This window comes from Aedes albopictus, chromosome 1, assembly GCF_035046485.1.
Source record: "Aedes albopictus strain Foshan chromosome 1, AalbF5, whole genome shotgun sequence".
In the NCBI taxonomy this organism is placed as follows: Eukaryota; Metazoa; Arthropoda; class Insecta; order Diptera; family Culicidae; genus Aedes; species Aedes albopictus.
In genome coordinates, this window is record NC_085136.1 from 19,368,079 (window position 1) to 19,388,785 (window position 20,707).

Consider the following 20,707-nt stretch of genomic DNA (forward strand, 5'->3'; position numbering starts at 1 on the left):
ATTAATGGTTTCCTTTGTGGTCGGTTCAAGCATTTGTAGGGTTCCGATTACGCTCGTATATCATGTAAGGTTGGAATTTGACTATTCTTTTGCTAGGTAGATGGATTTAGTCTGCAAGATTTGTAAGTATGGCTATCTAAAACAGAAAAACAATTTTAGTTCGCTTTAAACATAACTTTCAAGTGCAAAGGATGTGATATTCACTAACCAAAAATGGCAAAAGACGGCGGCATTTCATTTTCTTTTCAGCACGAATGCTTTTGCTCCATTCCGGGGTACCCCTATATCATAGGGACCCACCATAGTTTTATTTATGTCACTGATTTCTTTGTTTTCAGATTTACTCTCAGTACGATACAGTATAGGTAATTCTAAATGTTTTTTTTTTTTAATATGCATTTGTTTTGTTGTTTCCTTCTCTCAAGTTTCAAAGAATTAACACTTACAATCATCGTTTCCCTTCACTTCGTCTTCCGTCCGTCGTCCTTTCTGGCTCTTCCTCTCTTCTATCTAGTTATCTTCCTGCTTCTGTGCTCACAAAATCCCGCTTTCTCTTTCGATTGCTCATACCTCAATCACTGGTTCTTCTATTTTTGTTTTGCCAGACAGGGGGGAGGGACAGTTTCCAGGTTCCAAAAGACTGACACTAACAGCTCTAGTTGTAGTTGTAGTGTGGGACCAAAAGGGCGAAACCAAGACAAACCGAACAATCCTTAATGGGGATGGAAAGTTAAATTTCCGGCGCAGATCATTCTGCGTATTTGCAAACCGTCGCGTCGTTTTGTCTCAGTTTCCAACCTACACCGTTCTCTAATCAATCGAACAAACAAATAAAAGTTCAGGTAGCATTTTTCCATGTGTGTTTTATGTGTACTTTTATTCCGAATTCAATGACCTCAATTTTTCGTCTAATCTCCATTATAGAAAGAATTCAAACAAAGCTGTTTCAAAAAGTCCAAGGACCGACACGCCTAGTGAGAGTAACAAACTATGATCAAGAAGTTGGGAACTAGCCAAAATACGCAACTCGCTCTACACTGAAACAAATTTTCGCGGGGTGGTGGAATCCTACCAGCTAAAAAAGGGTGTTAAATGTTGGTTTTCTAACTTTATGAATCCAAATTCAAGTATTCCTAAAAAAGAGTGGCAGCAAACAGACAAATGCCTCCGGTGAGTGTGTCCAAAAATGCTCTAAAATGTTGTTAAGTGGTGTGAATTTCGCCTACTTTGTCTGAAGCTGCGAGATAGCCTACTATGATGATAAATTTATATTAGAACTTTAGTTTTTTTTAGTTTTTGGTGACACATTTATTCCGAACAAAGAGAAAATATAGTTTATGTTAAAGTAAGAATCATCAAGTGAATAACTGTGCATTTATCTCATCCGATTAATCGTTAATTTTTGTTATATGTTGGTTTGAATATTTTTGTTTGTTGTTTGCATATTATAAGTTTGTTTTGTATGAGTTTTAAATGTATGCTTAATTTTACAATAAATTTACCTTGCTTTTTTGCTTTGCTTAAATCTGCTACGTTTTTCCTCGATTTCATGTTCATCTTCTTCCACTTCCCCCTTTACGTTCGTTTCCTGCAGCAGTGCTCTTGGCTGATCCTCGCGAGTTCCTTGAATTGTTTTCAGCTCCTCCTCTGATGGGGTAGATGATGTTGTCGGTCGCACGTTATAAAGTGTGACCGTGCCTTAACTGCTAGACAAAAGCAAAAAGGAGCGAACATCCGCGGCTGAATCTGCCAGGGCTGTGACGCTCTTTCTAACTCTCGACAGGTAGATGGTTTGAGTGTTGCTTCAAATCTCACTCGGTCTGCTCTCTGACGCGTTGTTTATATCAAAATACAGTTAGGTAGGATGCGCTCGGCTGTGAAATGTTTATCCTTATATGTAGAGATGTAGATGGTTTGTGTAGATTAACAGTAGATTAGCGTTTGACTTTCATTCTCCTGCGAAAAACTGCAATTCTGCTTCTTCTCTGACTCTGTTTGGCGGCAATGCTAGCAACTTTCAATAACTTTTCCACTGCGTACTCCCCGCTCCCACCTCACGCGCAAACAAAATAGAACATTGCTGCCTTTGTTTATTCTCTTTCATCTTAGCGAAACCCAAAAAAAAAACAAGGGGGCGCCAGCGAGCGGCGCGAGCGATTGTCTCTCTCAAAATCCAGATACGCTCGCTCACACGGCTGCGACATGGACCCCCCACACAATGCAGATGGCGCTACTTCAAAGGGTGGCACCACTCGCTTCTTAAAAGTCACGGGCAAGCAGGTTGACTGGCTTGATGCGGCCACCGTCACCCTCGGAGACGAACCGTTTGCGGCCTCTGGAAATAGAAGGGAAAGAACAGGGAAAATGGTTAAACACGGTAGCTTAGTTGGATTAATCGAAAATTCATTTTGAAAAATAGAATGAAACGAGCTCACCAATTGCAGATTGGCGAGCTCGTTTTTTTTTTACTTTTGTTTCACATAATAGTGGAATTGACACGGCGTTGTTAGCAATATTTGAAATAAAGCTTGAAAGTGTTCTTCTATCTGACCATGTGCTTAGAAATGTCATGAATTTACTTTGAAATGTCATGAATTTTACTGTTTCCATTTTGAGTCGAAAAATGCAATTCCAATAAAAAATTTTCTCAATTAGCCCTGCTTACGCCTCTGTTTACTTTTCGCGACGAACAACGTATTCCAAGTAAAGAATATTCTCAATGTAGCGGGCCTTACGCCATTGGTTACTTTAGGCATTGAACAACTCAAGGAATGTTCTGCGATGGCGGGGTGGATCTTATGTTCTTCTCTGTATGATAACCTCATTGCTCTTATGTGTTTCGAAGTTCTAAGAAATTATTTGAGTAACTACAATAGAATAAGAATACATGTCATAGTTTTGTCTGATGGAAGATAAAAGTATCGATTATTACTGTAGACTCAAAAACTGTAGAGAAGACTTCAGCATTTTAACAAGTTTAAATGCCTCAGTGGAAAAGCCGTCCGGAGTATACAACTCTACGTAACAATCATCATTTCCTTTCTCTTCTCCACATTGACCCGCCATTTGGCATAGCAGGCGCAATTCTCGGCTGAGAATAGAAGATCACCAATACTCACATACTCTAGAGCGCAACTCTGTTTGGCCCAAACAGAGTTGCGCTCTGTCACTATCAATGAAAAGTCACAGTGCCGCTAGTCATCACCGTACGCTTTCTGATTCTTCCACAACAACAGTCTGGTGCTAGCGACTGAAGACTGGTGAAGACTGAATCCCACATACGTCATTCACCATCCTCGTTTTGTGACCATCACCACTGATATGGATATGATTGTCATGACTCTTTCCTTCATCTGTTGCTGTAGGACACAGAGGCACGAACATCGATGTGTGACACGATACTTTTGGATTAGCACTAGCACGCACACTCAAGAACAGCCAGCACTATACAAAGAGGCGAATGATGGAATCCACAAAATGAGTGGCACGATTTGTATCACTTGGAGAGTTTGATACCAGAAATCGGATCAAACGATTATCTCGTGATGGTCGCGAAATTTTGCAGCACTGATAAGCAAATCAAGCTGATAGTTTACGTTGCTTCCATAAAAACTAGATTGACTGTGATGCTAAACATTAACGATGCGATAGGCCACATCAGATAGGCTAGTTGATCAATGATAGTGATCTAGAGTCAATATCAAGCTGATGTCTGTCATCATAGTTCTGATTTTGATCGGCCTATAGTGATAGTGACGCTGATCCAATATCAGTAGTCAGCTGACATGACTGATATTGCGCAGCTCTGAACCCAAACAGCTATCTCATAAGTTTTTTTGTGTGAGTAATGCTGATCTGGCGATACTGCGGCCAATATAGCTTAAGCAAAGCTCAATTCCAGAAATAAATAAGAAGTGTAAGATGTGTTAGCTCATTCTCTTTTGATTGAAAGTATTAAATCATCAGTATTTTAGTATTCCATGCACATTAATTTGAGGTTAGTCATTGGTGAGCTCATTTCATTCTTTTATTATATGTGTCGACGCTACTATATCATATAGCAGTTGAAATTGCTGCAAAATGAAACCACATCAGGAATTTTCGTTTGAATCTAGGCATGAGATATGTCATGGAATTTCATGGGAAAAAATATCACGACATTTTTTAATTTCCAACCACTTCCGGTGAGAATTTCCGTTCGTTTGCATAATGGTGACTACTAATGAAAAATGAATAATGTTGTCGATAAACATTTCTCACAAGGGCCAATTACAAAGTGACATTTTTTATGACAATTTCCATCCCTGGTTTCATCCGTCCATAAGTCAACTTTAAACTGAAAAAACTTCGATAAGGAATCTGGAAAAACTTTGAGAAAAATCCTTGACATGATATGGATAGGCGGAGAAGACTCTCGTGAAAGGAATTTGGGGAAATTCCTGGAAGAAATCTAGAAAAATTCCTGGAAGCATACTGAGCCGAATTCTGAACAGAATCGGAGAACCACTTTTGGAAGGAATTTGGAAAGACTCTTGGAAACAAAATGAGATGATTCCTGGGCGGAATCTGAAAGGACATTTGGATGGAATCTTAAATAAAAAAAAGGAATCAAGTTAAATCTGGGAGGACTCCTGAAAGAAATCTGAGAGAACGCTTAAATGACATCTGGAAGGCGCCTGGAAAGAATATCAGAAACCAGCTGGAAAAAATCTGAGAAGACTCCTCTAAGGAATCTGGAAAAACTCCTAGGAGCACGGTTGAAGGAAAGCTAGGAAACCTCCCAAAAACATAAGAGAAAACTTCTGCTAAAAATCTGGGAACACTGCAGTGTGCCGCACAGTTGTCCCATTGTTACTTTTTAGTTACGGTTTTGACTTTTCATTACCTGGTCTATTTTGGCGAATACTTTCAGAAACCACTAACATTCCCTCCCTTCCTCGATGACCGTAAGGACGTGGCCGGCGCCGTTATTGACCTTAATAAAGTTGAGAGCTCTCGAACTGTGTACATTGAGAATAGTAAGCTAGTCCCAAGCCCTATTCATTGGTTCCTTGTACAATTTCGATTGCTCTGGTCAATCACGGAGTAGCAACTACGAATTGTGCGGTCATCTATGCTCATGCTCATGCTCATACTTTCAGAAACCACTCCCGGTTAGTATACTTTGTTCGGAAACTCTATAAAAACAACATCAAGCCAATTGATTCAATGTTCAGGTTTTCCATCATCTTAGATTTTTCAGCATAAGTTGTTCCATGTTGGTTTTTCTTATCAAAGGTGGTCCTGTGTTCAGTTTACACAAAAAGTTGTGTCACAAAAGATGGAAAGTGAGAAGTGAGCAATATGGAATGAGAAGTTTGAGAAAACTACGCGGAGTAATCTGTGAAGCGTGCAGAATGTGGGGCGGTGGGTAGTGAAAATTGCGCAATATCGAGTAGCAAGTGAGCAGTTTGGCTGGGAAAATAATGAAGAGTGAGCTGTGATTAGTGAGGTGTAAGCAGTGAATAATGAAGAGTATAAAGAGAGAAGTGTTAGGCAGTGGACCGAAGAATGAGCAGTGAGTAGTAGGAGTGAGTAGTGATTACTAAATATTGAACAGTTACAAGTGGAGAGCCAGATGTGAGCAATAAAGAGTGAGTAGTGAGAAGTGATTAGAGAGAAATGAGCAGTAAAAAGTGAGAAAGGAAAAGAAGAACCCGGTCAACCAGGGAGATTTTCGATGTCGATCAATATCGATTTGTTTTGAAACGATGGCGATCGCTCCTCCTCTTCTCTCCTCTTCTTGGCGTAACGTCCTCACTGGGACAAAGCCTGCTTCTCAGCTTAGTGTTCTATGAGCACTTCCACAGTTATTAACTGAGAGCTTCCTCTGCCAATGACCATTTTGCATGCGTATATCGTGTGGCAGGCACGAAAATACTCTATGCCCAAGGAAGTCAAGGAAATTTCCTTTACGAAAAGATCCTGGACCGACCGGGAATCGAACCCGTCACCCTCAGCATGGTCATGCTGAATACCCGTGCGTTTACCGCCTCGGCTATATGGCGATCGCTATCGACAGGTAAAGAACTATGAAGAAAATCCAAATCAGATTGATAGGGAATTGACTGCTATCCCAGCAAACAGTGACATTTGTTAGCTGACTCTCAGCAAAACGTTTTCCGTATCTCAGCAATGAACTGTAAAAATTGATGGGATCTCTTCAAAACACACGGAGAACCAATGTTTACAACACCTTTCCATGGTACTTATTGAATGAAGTAACATTTACACAAATTTTAAAACTGCTCGTACTCTCACATTTTTGTGAAATCTCAACATGTTTTGGTATTCCAAGGAGATTTGTAAACCAAACGAGGTTCCCCCAAGCCGAATCTATTACCAAATATACGTTCATTTGGTTGCACGAGCTGACATTCAATCTGTGTCACTCACTCGATGAGTGACGCCATGGGATTTGGCCGATTTTGTGTAACCCTTACACATTTTAGTGCAGAAAAAGTTAAGCGTGTAGTTGCTGCTTACTCGGCTGTGCAAATAATCTCGGCAAAAGAATGGAAACATATCCCGGCAATTTGAATCAAGTGTGTAGGAAGTGAGCAGAGAGGAATGCACAGTACAGAGCGTAAAGCAGTGTGAAGTGAGCAGTTAAGAAAAAGAAGTAAGCAGTGAAGAGTAGAAAGTGAGAAATGAGCAGTGAATAGTGAGAAGTAAACAGTAAGGTATAGGCAGTGAAGAAATAATGAGGGTGAAGAGAGGAATGAAGAGTGAATAATGATGAGTGAGCCGTGAAGAGTGAGGGATTAGAAGTGAGTGAAAGTGAGGAGTGGGAAGTAGGTAGTGTGGAGTGAGGACTTAGCAGTGAAGATTGAGAATTGAGCAGTGAGGATTCAGCAATGAAAAGTATGGAGCAGTGAGAAGTGAGGAGTGATTAATGAAAAATGAGAAGTAAACTGTAAGGAATAGACAGTGAAAAGTGAAGTGCGAGGGGTGAGAAGTGAGAAATGAAAAATGAGGGATGAGGAGCGAGTAATAAGTATGCAGGAATGGGCATTGAAAAGAGAATGCATATTAAAGTGAATCAGTCTAGAGCGAGGAGTTCAAATCAATAAGGCGTGAGAAGTGAGTAGTAAGCAGTGAGGAATGAGAAATGAAAAATGAAATACGAGGAGTGCGAAGCATTGAGGATTGAAAAGTAAGAAGCGAGAAGTGAGCAATCAGGGTGTTCATGAATTGCAACGATTACGTACACAAGCAAAGAAAAAAAACTGAAAATTTATTTCAGATTTATGTGTGTTTCTATTTAACATGGATTCAAAATAATACTTCAAGAACTTCAAAAAAATGCTCCGGGAAGGCCAAGAATCTCTGTGAGAATCCTGGATATTCTCCTGGAATTCTGAAATCATCTGTGAAATTCAACATGGGACAGCTTATACTGGAAATTTCGCGTTACATTGGACAGCTTATGCCGGGAAAGACTCCTGGAAAAATATATATAATCTGGGAAGATTCCTAGGCGGAATATGGGCGTACACCTGGAAGGAATCTGAGAGTATTTGGAAACACTTTTGGAAGGCGCCCGGAAACACTCCTGGGAAGGTGTCTGGCACGATTTTTAGGAGTAATTTGTGAAGACTTTTGAACACAATTTGGAAACGAATCTGGAAAGTTCTTATGAAGGGAACTGGGGAAACTCCCTGGTGGAATCTGGAAGACCTCCATGCAGAATCTGGTAGAATTCCTGAAGACTCTGGGGATGAATCTGAGAAGACTCCTGGAAGTAATCTAGGAGAACTCCTGGAAGAGTTCTGGGAAGACGCTTGGAAGAAATTTAGGAAAGTTATGGGAAAGAGTCATGAGATTTACGGAGAGCATCTGGAACTACTATTGGAGGGAGTCTGGAAACATTCCTGGACGGGATCTGGGATGATTTTAGTGAAGACGTCCGGCAAGACTTCTAAACAGAATCTGGGACCATTTTTTGAAGGACTCAGGCAAGACTCCTGGTAGGAATCATGCAAGACTCAAAGAAGGAATCTGGGTAGACTTCTGGTCTTGATGAGAGAATGTGGGTACATTTTTGGAGGGAGTCTGGAAAGATTTTTTGAAGACATTAATGATGATTTTTGAACATAATCTGAGAAGTTTCTAGGAAGGAATCTGGCAAAAATTCTGTATGAAAAAACCTGGGACGACTTCTGGTAGGAATCTGGGCAGACTCCTTGAAGGAATCTGAGAATGCTTGTGGAGAATTCGGAAATAGATTTGGAAGTAGCCTGGGAAAGACTTCTGAACACAACCTGGGAAGACTTCATGGTAGAATCTGAAAAAATCCTAGGCGGAATGTGGACAAACCCCTGAACAAAACATCATCGTAAGACACCTGGAAGGAATCTGAGAAAATCTGGGAACACTTTTGTAAATCCGGGAGCTCTCTTCTTGAAAGTGCCTGGGAAGATTTTTGGGAGACATTTGTAAAGACTTCTGAACATAATTTGGAGAGGAATCTTTAAAGTTTCTAGAAAGGAATCTAGGAAAACTCCCTGGTGGAATCTGGAAGAATTCCTGAGCGGAATCTGGAAAGACTACGGCAAAAAATCTGGGAGGATTTCTGGAAGAAATCTGAGAAGACTCTTGAATGGAATCTGGGAAGACTTGTGCAGAGAATCTGTAAATACTTTTGGCGGGAGTCTGGGAACACTCCTGAAAGGAATCTGGAACAATTTATGTGAAGACGTTTGGGAAGACTTTCGAATGGAATCTGAGAACAGCCTAGAAAGGAATCAGGAAAAAAATCCTGGTAGGAATCAAGGTAGGTTTCTGAAAGCGATTTGGGAAATATCCCGCAAGGAATATAAGAGAATTCAAGCAAGCTTCTTAGAAGGAATCTCGGAAGACTCCTGAAAAAAAAAAACAGGGAAGGCTTGTAATCTCCACAAGTAACATTTTGATGGTCTATTAGTATTGAATAGGTTTTGAGAACCGTCATAAAACATAATGCCTTTTAATTTGGTTTTATGCTGGTTTTAAAACCCTCTTCTAGTCTATTTGACTAAAAAAATGTTACTTGGGATTACCTGAAATAAACTTGTGGAAGGAGGTCGCAAACACGTCTGGAAAGTATCTTGGACGATTTTTGAAAGACATTTTTGAACATAATTTTGAAATAAATCTGGAAAAATTCTAGAAAATATTCTGGGAAAACTCCCTGGTAGAATCTGGAAGAGTTCTATGCAGAGTTTGGGAGAATTTCTGAACGGAATCTGGGAAGACTCCTGGAAGTTATCTGGGAGGATCCCTGACAGATTTAGGCAGGACTTCAAGGAGGTATCTGAGAACTCCTTCAAAAAATCAGGGAAGGCTTGCAGAAGACTTTACGAAATAATAATCAGGGAAGATTCTGTTTGGTTCTTTACATTAGTGGGTCTTGAAAATTCGTCTTAACCCGATCCGGTTGGTCCGAAGGTTAGCTATATATGCTTAGTCAAACCAACATGTTTGAAACTGATATGTTGTCATGACTACAATATTGACTTAACCAGATTTTCGTACAACTAAATAGCGTAGTTGTACAAAAAGCAAAATAAACAACAGTTTATATATTTTTATTATTATTCCTGCTTCATTCGTTACAGCCGGCCGGCCGGCCGCATTGCAACAAGTTTGTTGCACAAATTCTTCCACGTTGCCGCATTTTCTCAGTATTTTTTGCTCTGCGATTCTCTGACCATCCCAGGCGCAAGTAAGCATGCGATACCGGTGCAAACCGGTCGGTGTCCCAGCACGATTGATGGCGTAATATACACATATAGTCACCTACTACTACAGCCTACAGAGGTAAAAACTAAACTAAAAAGGAGTGAATACCGGTTTAGTCAACGCAGAACAGATTGTTTACCTACCGGCACGGTTTGCAATCAACCGCGAAGGAACACTGTGCTGTTCTGCGAAGTTGACGACTCTTTTGAGATGGGTTATGGACCCACACCACACTCTTTCGCGATGTGGGTTAAGAATTCTGTGCCCACGTACATATGTAACTGTCGTCGCCGTTCTCCGATAATAATCCCTGCCTGCCTGCACAAGAGGGCAAGTACAAGGTGATAACATAGCCTGATGTGAAGAAAATAAACAGCATACAGCACTAGCAGGCGTGGAAACCGGTTCCGGTGCAGAAATCGATTTTCTGTCTTTCTCGAGTCATTTTCTACGTCGATCTTCACTCAACTCCCAACCCAACTCAACAGCAGCAAGCATGCCATGACATGCGGTCACGTTGTCCAACAAATGCATCGAGTTGAGATGAAACAAAGCAACCAGTTTCTGGCGCGATGCACACCTATATAAATTCTGCGGGAAGGGTTAAAATTGCATAACAGTCATCCTCGAACCGGCATAAATTTTCAAAACAAAGTAGGCTGACTCAAAAAAAAGCTGTTTGGTCGCGAAAGAAGTTGACTCAATGCGACCATAGAATGTGTGATAGTCACATTTGCCTTATAAACAGGACGATGTTGTTTACGATTTTTTCGTCTGCTTCTTTTAATTCGCATTCGAATTCGAATGTGCGATTTCAATTGTCGATTCCTCTTTGAAGCCGGTTTGTTTTTCAACTATTTTTTTTGGCCGTTTGCGCGGTTCTTATTTTGGGATTGTTTACTTTCGGTTCGGTACGCTGTGAATTATAGGTGTTTTTGCGAGCGAGCAGAGCAACTCCCTGAATTTTAATGACGATCAAAACACGTTGCCACGGTTTCTGAATCTGCTGGCAGAGAAGAAGTTAGACTATATGAATCAATTGGAACTATCGTGATCTATTCGTTGCTGTTTATATAGACCACTCTGATAACTATGTGCTTTTTCCTATAGTCTGCATAGTTTTGAATCACTGTAATACCTGTTTGGACCAACTCAAAGTCCATTTTGCCTCTCTAATGTCTATTAGATGAATTCTAGTACTCGGTTGGGCGTTCCTAACATCTTTTACAAAAATACAACAAGGGCACCATGTTACAAAAATAAAAGAAAATAAATTATTACAAAGCATCAATATAACACGATACACATATTAGAATAACTAGCCACAGAAGTCCAATGTCGCGACTGTTCGTATGACTAACATCTAGTTTGCCACGTCTTTACAGCGTCAGTAGCGGTCCTAGAAGTGTCAAAATAATTTTGTTTACCAAAACAAAACATCCTATACAAGATGGACACATATAAACAACCAAAAGTGACTACAGCGCCATTAGAGTTCTAGTGTATTTCTATTATACACATAGAACCATACAAATGCACATACAAGAGCACTGCCAATTGACACAACACAAAACATAAATGTACCCAGTTATCCAGATGGATAATTTCTTCCGATCACAGGATGACAGTTTCATGTATTGGTTTGGGAAATTAATTAAAGTATCAACACATCACAAAACATGGAACCTTAGAAATGTACAAGTAAGCGACATTACAAATTAACACAACACGACACAAAACAAATGTGCCCTGTTATCTAGATGGATAACATCTTTCGATCACAGGTTGACGAGGTTTCATGTATTGGTTTGGGTCCATCACTCATCCTGGAATTGTATTTTATTTGGCAATTTGCCTTTTAGTTCACAGAATTTGTTGCTGTGTTCATAGCTTGGTTTTTGTCTAGGAAAACTAGTCTTAATCGGGCACCCGGTTTCGGGTTTCATCACTAGAGTTCTATGACTTGAAGTCTGTGCCAGGGGAAGGTTTCCGTCTCTAGTACTTAATCGCGGCCCGAAGTGGCCTGAATGTTGGCAATCGAAATAGGATTGCACTTCATGGACCTCTATTCTGCCAGAACCCTATAAATGTTAATTAATACAAGTGGAATATTTACAAGTTAAAATTCAACATGTAACACAAAGAACGCACGAATATTAAACTTTGAGCACATTAAACAATTATTCTGTCTTAATTATGTAACAAATACTTATTCCCGTAACACATCGGCTTAGATCTTGTTTCTGTGCTAATAACTAATAACATTCTGAGCCACTCTAGTGAACCGTTTTGGACCACCTAAATACTCATCATGTCCACCATAATGTTAAAGGCTGAACCACTACACTTTGTCTGTTTGGTATTTAATTACGTAATGTCTATCTAATTTATCCTAATGTTAATTTGTTCACTTGACGAGTTGGATGTTACATTTAATCATCCCAATATTAATTTAAGCCACTTAAATGTTACCGTCAAGCATATGTTAGGAGAACTCACGTATTTTCGGCAGTGTTGTTCTCTTCTTAATGTTATTTTAAAACCTGTCTCTCAATGTTGGCTTCAAATCAAATCTTTCCCAACCAAGCTGAATTATACGACCAAGTTTCAGGCAATTTGGTCGAAATAAAACCTCCATGACGAAGAGAACAAACCTGCCGTTAATACGTGTGGTAGTTTGGTACTAATCAAGTAGGCTGAGGAATTCAATATAGCACCAGGCCAACTGTCAAGAAGAAAACACGAAACCCGCCACAATACCCAAAAGTCACTCTACATTTGATAAATTACATATTCTAGGTTAGGAAATTCGGCTTATCAGTCCTGGACTTTCTAGAACGAAAACGTTTACGATTCGTCCCTACGTTTCGGTAATGATTGTTACCATTTTCAGGGGAACTACTAGCTACCAACCGTTACCGAACCGTAGGGACGAATCGTAAACGTTTTCGGGACGTTTTCAAGGACTGATAAGCCGAATTTCCTAACCTAGAACATAGATCTAACCGTGGATCTAACAGGCAAACTCTCGCACATCCCTTTAATTACATATTTCATGAAAACTGGCAACACTTCTAAAGTTAAGAACTGTAGCAGGTAATGGTAGGCCATGACATAGGGCATATCAATAGTTTTTGACGTTACACGGGTTCAGATTGTAATAAACTCTTGTAGCGAAAAGACGTCGCCTTATCACTGCAGCAAGAACAAGTTTAACGTATCTCTCTACACGCTACTAACATTTTTATATCTATAAGCTGCAGCCTCATGCCCTCATGAGGAGTGTGAACTCTAGGATTCCCCCAGGAACTTTTCCATCGGGATCTACTTCCAGGAATCCACCGGGACACGTTCTTTCGTCACTCTTTCAAGAACTGCTTCCGGAATTTATTCATGAACTCCTACCTAGATTCATCCAGGAACTCCTGGGATTCATCCAAAAACGTCTCCTTCCAGGACTATTTCAAGAACTACTTCCGAGATTGTTTCAAGAACTTCCTCCTGGATACCTTCGGGAATTCTTTCTGGGACTTCTCCGGGAACTCCTTCTGAGATTCCTCTATGAACCTCTTTCGGGAACTCCTGCTATAGGATTCCTGCGGTAACACCTTCCGGGATTCTTTCAGAAACTGCTTCTGGACTTTTCTCAGGAACTCCTTCCAGGATTCCTATAAGAACTGGTTTCTGAATTCCTCCAGTTCCTTCTAGATTTTTTGCAGATCCTTTTTTCTGAATTCCTCCCGAAGTCCATTCTGGAATTCTCCCACATGTTCCATTGGATGGGATTACGGAATGCCTCCAAGCGTTTTTGTGGCATAGTTTGTGGAATACTCAAGAAGTTCTCCATAAAGTTCCTGCAGGAGTTCCATGAGAAAAACCTCCGACAAATCCTTAAGGAATTCCTCCATCGCCTTCGTAAGGAATTCTGCCAGGGTTTCCTCTAATAGCTCCTTCCGGGATTTCATTTATCCTGGTATTCTTACTGGAACTCCCATTCTGAAGACAATTCAAAACAATCTGGGATGGAAATCTATGATAAAATCGCAGAAACAATTCCTGGAGGATTAGAGACGAACCAGCCAAGGGCTGAAAGTCTCTCTAATAAAGACAAATCAAATCAATCAATTCCTGGAGGATTGCTGGATAAATCTTGGAAGGAATGCCTAGCTACAAGTACCAGTGCGAATCTCAGCGGAAATCTTGGAAACATATCAAAGGAAACTTCTGAGGCAAGGCCAAGAAAAATCACAGATGGACCTCTCCGAGAAATCACAGAAGGAACTCCATGAGGAACTCCAAGACTAGAGGAATCCTCAAATAAATTTCTGGAGACACGACGGGAGGTATGCCTGAAGAATTCCTGGGCAAATTGCTGGGAGGAATCCCCGAAGGGAATGATGGAGGAATCCTGAATTTCTAGAGACATTTCTTCAGAAGGCATTTCTAGAGGAATCTTGGAACTCTTCCAGAAATCTTGCCCAGAGGCTACTTCATGGAGAAGGGAATGTTACCAGCAACTCATAAATCAACACACTCACGCGAACCGCACATTTCCTTAGCAACCGCGGCTCGCAGTGCCCTATTGTCTATCTCTATGGAAATCGAATCCAGAGAACACACTAAAATTGTTCTACATAAATTTGAACCAGATTAACGTCAATAATAGTTAATTCGACTGTTTCGGCTTTATGGGGCACGATCGGTGAAGTACAAGATTTGTAATAATGAGCAAAACCTAATAGCCTGTAAAGTCCCCTAAAAGCCCACGGAACTCTTTTAAACCCCCTCTGAAATGCCCCCTCTTCCATCTTTCTCTGTCTTGTGTATGTTTAGGAGAATGAGCAAAAAAAAAGCTGGCTCCGGCAATGATCTATACTTGAAACGCATCAATCTCCCTTGAAAACCGTCTGAAGCTCTCCTGAAAGCCTGTGAAACTCCCCAAACCTCCCAGAAACCCCGGTTAATGCATTGAGACGCCTCTGAAACCTTCCATCTGGTAGCTACCTTTCTACGCCCGATTGTCTCATGTTATATGGGACTCCCACATAACATGGGACAATCGGGCGTAAAACGGCAGTGTAAGCCTGTAAAATCATCCAACACCCCAGAAACGACTTGAAACGTCTTTGAAATCCAGCTAAAATCCACTTGCAGCTCACCCAAAAGCCTGTGAAACATCCATAAACCCACGAGAATTCCTCAGAGATCCGCAGAAATGCCGAGAAACGGGTCTAACACGGGTTCAACGGGAGGAACGGGTTCACACTCCTTTAAAGATCCCTTGAACAACTCCGCTAACCACTGAAGCCTCGTGAAATGCTCTGAAACCCCCTTGAGATCCCACTGAGATGTTGTTAAACCCGTTGAAACCACTTTGAAACTCCTCTGGAAAACCGCTGAAGCGCCCGAAATCCTCTTTGAATCCTCAGGGGGTTTTCAGGGGGCTTCTAGGGACGTTTTAGAAGGTAACAGGACGTTTCAGTGAGGGGGATTTCGGAGACATTTCAGGAAATTTCATAGGATTCTCGGCGGATTTCAGGGACGTTACAGAGGCGTTACATTGGCGTTTTCGGAGGGTTTTAAGTGCGTTACATGGGGTCCGAGAGGGCTTTAGGGGGATTTCGGAGGCATTTCAAGAAACCTCAGAGGATTTTCGGTAAGTTTATGAGATGTTACAGAGGCATTTCATAGGTGTTTTCGGGAGGTTTGAAGAGATTAAGTGCGTTACATGGGGTCCGATGCAGATGAGGGGTATTTTTTGGGTGCATCAAGAAGCTTTAGAGGCGTTTTCGGGGGGTTTTGGAGGGTATCAGGTACGTTACAGGACGTCCGACAGGTTTTCAGGGAGTTCCGGATGATTTTCAGCGAGTTTAAGAAGCAATACAGAGGACTTCAGAAGCGTTTTCGGGGGTTCTGGAGGGTCTTTTCAGGTGCGTTACCTTCTGGAACCCACAGTAACGAAACTCCTGAAAACGGCTATGTAACGCTTCAGTAACGTCTCTGAAAACCGCTTAAAAATCTTCGAAGCTTCGAAACTCCCTTGGATCTCATGTAACGCACTCAAAACCCGCCGAAACCCACGAAAGCACCTCTGTAACGTTTCGAAGACCCGCATTAAATTCTCTGACGCTTCTTGAAATGCCCCCTAAAACCCCCTCGAACCCCATGTAACGCACTTGAAACCCTCCGAAACCCCCAAAAACGCCTATGTGACGCCTTGATAACGTCTCCGAAACCTGCCGAATAACCTCTGAAACTTCCTGAAATTCTTCCGAAATTCCCCTCGAACCCTCGAACCCCCTCGAAATATTCAGGGACCCCCTAAACACATCTGAAACCACTCTGAAACACCCTGTAACCACTTGAAACGCCCCAAGAAGCTCAGCTGAGACATCCTGGAACACCCTGAAACCCCTGAAAGCTATTGACATCTACCGTGACTTGTTTTTTTTTACGTTTTTTTAATAACGTGTTTTTACGACTTCTGTGGTCACAATGCAAATCAGTTGCCAGGAATTACTCTGTATAAAAGTAATGTTAAGTTCTCCTAGCGACTCCCGAGTTCTTGAGATACTTTAATTTGAGCACCAAAAGCCAAGCAGAAGGTGAACTACAGAAATGGTTCATAATTCAGACGTCGACTTTCAATATTTTGATATTTCTCAAAGATTTACGGCATTTTTTCGGCCATTAGATGCCAGCCCATGGTATAGGTCGCTCAGTTTCTCTCGATTTTGTTCTCCGCTGAGTACAAGGATGAATATCAATTGGTCAAAATATGTATTTTGATTCAAATATGAGAGGTTGAATCATATCACATCATTTACCAAGGTGAGTTCAGATTCCCGTCATGTGACAGTCGGGAAGATGGGAGAGTGAGATGACCAAAATTTAGTCTTTGTCTTTAGTCTTTTTTGAGCAGGTGAAGATAAGCGTAGAAACTCGGCAACTTTGAACTTTTTGACGTTTTTTAAGGCAGAAGTCTCATTACATAAAAGAACTACAATATTTCAGAAAATCTTTATCATCTTATGCAACATCGTATACGATTACTGGTTGTCTGGGCTTGCAGGACATTTTCCCTAAATCGATCAAAAACGATCAACGATCAAATCTGACTATACATGTCAATGGTTGCTCCACCGTGATTGATCTGAGCTGGTACCAATTGCACTGAGATCCAAGTGAATAAGGGCTGGGACACTCCACTTATTCTCAAAGTGCAATTCTAGCAGCTCATACATTTTGGATCAATAACGGCGCCGGCCACGTCCTTATAGTCGGTTGGGAAGGAAAAGAAATGTTAGAGTGTGCTGGTTGTTGCTACTAAAGACCGAGATCACCTCTGCATCCCCACAACCAGCACGGACTGGGGCAGTGAAGAGAATTGTCAGACAAAAGAGGCACAAAACAAGCAACAAAGAAGGTGCGACGATTACTCTTTATCCCTACTGGTAACAGATAATGACATGATCTCGAAATTTTTTGTTGCAGACAAAACGGAAGCTGAATTTGTTGCGTACTTTTTAACTCGTGAATAATCAATTATTGCTAACCCAAAGTCGAAACTGTTTGATGATAGAGCTTCACCAGAGTTGCAGTGTTTACCGACTCGAAGTTACCGTTCGAAAATCGCACTGCAAGGCTTAAAAATCTCTAAACTCGTGGTGTACGATGTTAATCCCATTATTTTCAAGTTGGGACAAACTTATGTCGCAAGGGTTTGTTTGTCGCAACAAATACAGGTTGCGACATTGTCATTATTGTTGCGCGATGGTTGAATTTTGATTCACTGGACTGGGGTATTTGTTAGACGGAAAGGATGGGAGATCTGGGAGTCACTGTTGGGTCGGTGATGCGATCCATGGATAGGGAGTTATTTATAGTGTTCGTAAGGTGATAGATTGTGTGGTGAATGAGGTGAATAAGGTCAAGCGGCACAGCACGCTTTGGTTGCATAACTTGTAGGCGTTATATACACTGTGCTGTGAGTGGAAATTGGAAGGGAGGGAAACGACTTTTTTTTCCAATTCGTTTCTGGTTATGGCTATGAACATATGAATATACATGAGTTGTATATGTAGAGAAGAGATAGAGAAAGAGAAAGTGGATAGAAAGATACAAAGTAGGATGAAAGGGGACGAGCCAGGGATTGAACCCATGACCTTCTGCATACGAATCAGAAGCGGTAGCCACTAGACCACCAAGCCCGTCTTGCAGGACATTTTCCCTAAATCATTGAAAAACTGATGTTCCGGTCTGACTTAACGCCATATTACAATTGAGTGTAATGAATTTTTGTACCTTTTTGCACTGATTACACTCAATCGAAGATGGAATTTGGGAACCTCTGCCCCGAAAACACTCCATCCAATTGGATACCTACTCTCCGCTTCGCACAGATGATTGAAAAAAAAACTCATGCTCCACGACCGCACTAGGCCAGGAGAACGGCGTGATGCGGCCAGCTCAGCCAGCTAGGTGAACAAACAATACGGAACACCGCGATGATGACCGGAGAAAAGCATAAAAAAGGCAACACGCCGAGAACACGTGGTGGTTGGCCCTGGGAAACCATTTATGTTTCGGTTGTTTTTGAATGGAAATTTCCAATACCTTTTTTGTTGCTAGCGCTAGTCGCGTACTAGCTAGTAGGCCCTGCGTGTTCCTAATTTGATGTGCGTAGAGAGAAAGAGACCGGTGGCGGTGGTTGATGAGGAGGTGCAGCACGGTCTACTACGATAGAATCTATTCATATGTTTTATATAGGTTAGGTATCTGTTGTTGATTTTTTTTTCGTTTCGTTTAGTTTAGTTTGGGGGGTTGTTGTAACAGCGATGTTTACGTGACTATTTGTGCGTAGGCAATGGAGTCGACCGAAACCTCCCCTCCGCTCTAGCGGTACCGCAGCGCGATGCGCGCTCTCATTGTGCGTATAGGGGGAATCGGGGTGCGATTGATTTGAGGAATAAGTAAAGTTTTGATGGAACAACAAGATGGTCAGAACAATCGAAGTTGCACAGAGAACCAATGAATGTGAAAGCTTGGAATTAGCTAACCATTCTCAATGTGCACAATTCAAGAGTTTAATATTTTGAAATCAATAACGGCGCCGGCCACGTTCTTACGGTTATCGGCAAAGGGAAGGAATTCTGATCATAAAATTTATAACTGACAAATACAAAACAGAAACTGCATCGCCACAATAAAGAGTTGTACACTATAAAATGTTTGTTTATTTTTAAACTCCATCAAATTGAAAAACCATTCACTCATTTTCTATGATGCCTCTACTACTGTCACGACTAACTTTGTTTGTCATCTTTGTAGGATCCTAGTCTTGATCGCAGTAGCCTTGAGATATGTAATTGACATATGCTTCATTGTAATAAATCATTATTGTTCCAACCACCGACACGAAGAGTCTACATTTGACGACGAGGATAAATTTGCATCGACAGCAAGCAGGAAGAAAAGACGAAAGGATTACCCGGGTCTGAAAAACATACTCAAGTCAAGATTGTCTTTTCAAAGCGAAATTGCTTGGTTTGTAAGTATAAGTAAAATTGATTGCTCTTAGGGATGATGCCAGTAATCCTAAAGGTTGGCCCGGATTCTCAGGGATGAAGTTTACTATGAGTAAATCCCAGAATCTTAGGGATGAAACCAATACGAAAAGGTCTGGTCCCGGAGCAAGTAAAATGATCTCGGATGCTCTCAGGGATGATTGCAACCATTCTGAAAATGGGCCCCGGATTCTTAGGGATGCATTTTATAGGTTAAGAGAGTCCCTTCACTGAGTGAAAACTTCCGTCAACTATAAAACCCGAAATCATAGGGATGATGCCTATTCGAGAAGGTGTGCACCCAGAGCAACGGAATTAACGTGAGTCCCAGAGGCGATCCTTGAGGGATGAAGCTCACAGGTTATGCGGAACCCATGATATGGGATGATAGTACGCTAAATAAAATGGACCCAGAGGCGATCCTCGAGGGATGAATCCACTGATCGGCGGAACCCAATTAAATTGGGATGAGAGTACGCAGTTCTACCTGAGGTAGAATGAAAGGCGGAACCTTGTTGTTGGGATGGAGTACACTGATCTATGATAGTGGAACCCAGACAAAAGGATGAAGTACGCCATGCCAAATTTGAAAATCCGGTTATAGGATCCGTTGGATTATTCTCAAAGGTTACTTATGAGAATTTTCATTGGAAAATCACAAGAGGTACAGTGTATCAAACAATTGTCCGTACAGCAATTTTTTGATCAAAATAATTTTTCATTCAAATGTTCATAACTTTTTTATACGTCAATCAATTACGCTGAAGTTTTGACCAATCAAGAGTCATATATTAAAGCTCCATTGGTAAAATTTTGAGCGCGATCGAATAAGTTTTCTGAAAGTTATAGAACTTTTAGAAAAACTTATAAGATTTTTGAACACATTCTTAAAACATTATATCTCAGTATATCTTCGACGAAACTTTTTCAATTTTTTTATGTTACAACTGTTACCTAAGGCTTTCATATGCAGCTACTTTAAAAGTTTTAAATTCACTACAAAAAATATGAAAAATGTGCTTATGTAGTTGACGATGTTTAAAAAATTACCATATTTTGCACATATAATCTGCCAAACGTTTTCCACCAATAAAACTGCATTAACTGATCGAAAAATACATAGGACCTACTCTTCATATGTAGTTTAGTAGGTCCTGTATAAAAATATTACATTAAGAGAGTTTAAAAACGTTGAAAATACTTGGCACTTTTATTGAACAAAACATGATAAATTTCCAAATAACTCTCTGAACATATACAGATTTTTCATATTTTTTTGTAGTGAATATAAAATTTTAAACGAAGCTACATATGAAAGCCTTAGGTATAAGTTGTATCACAAAAAAAAAATTGAAAAAGTTTCATCGAGTACATATTGA

General features: G+C 40.8%; 1 protein-coding gene across 2 annotated transcripts in view; it reads right to left on the reverse strand.

Moving 5' to 3' along the window:
• Positions 1–237: 237 nt before the first annotated feature.
• The window catches only part of LOC109408930 (programmed cell death protein 4), a 76,011-nt gene continuing 55,541 nt past the window's right edge, over positions 238–20,707 (reverse strand). For both annotated transcript variants that reach the window (XM_019682326.3, XM_019682325.3), the window contains exon 5: positions 238–2,335. In XM_019682326.3, the coding sequence (XP_019537871.2) occupies positions 2,260–2,335 (76 nt within the window). In that variant the 3' untranslated portion in view covers positions 238–2,259. The remainder of the gene's footprint in view (positions 2,336–20,707) is intronic.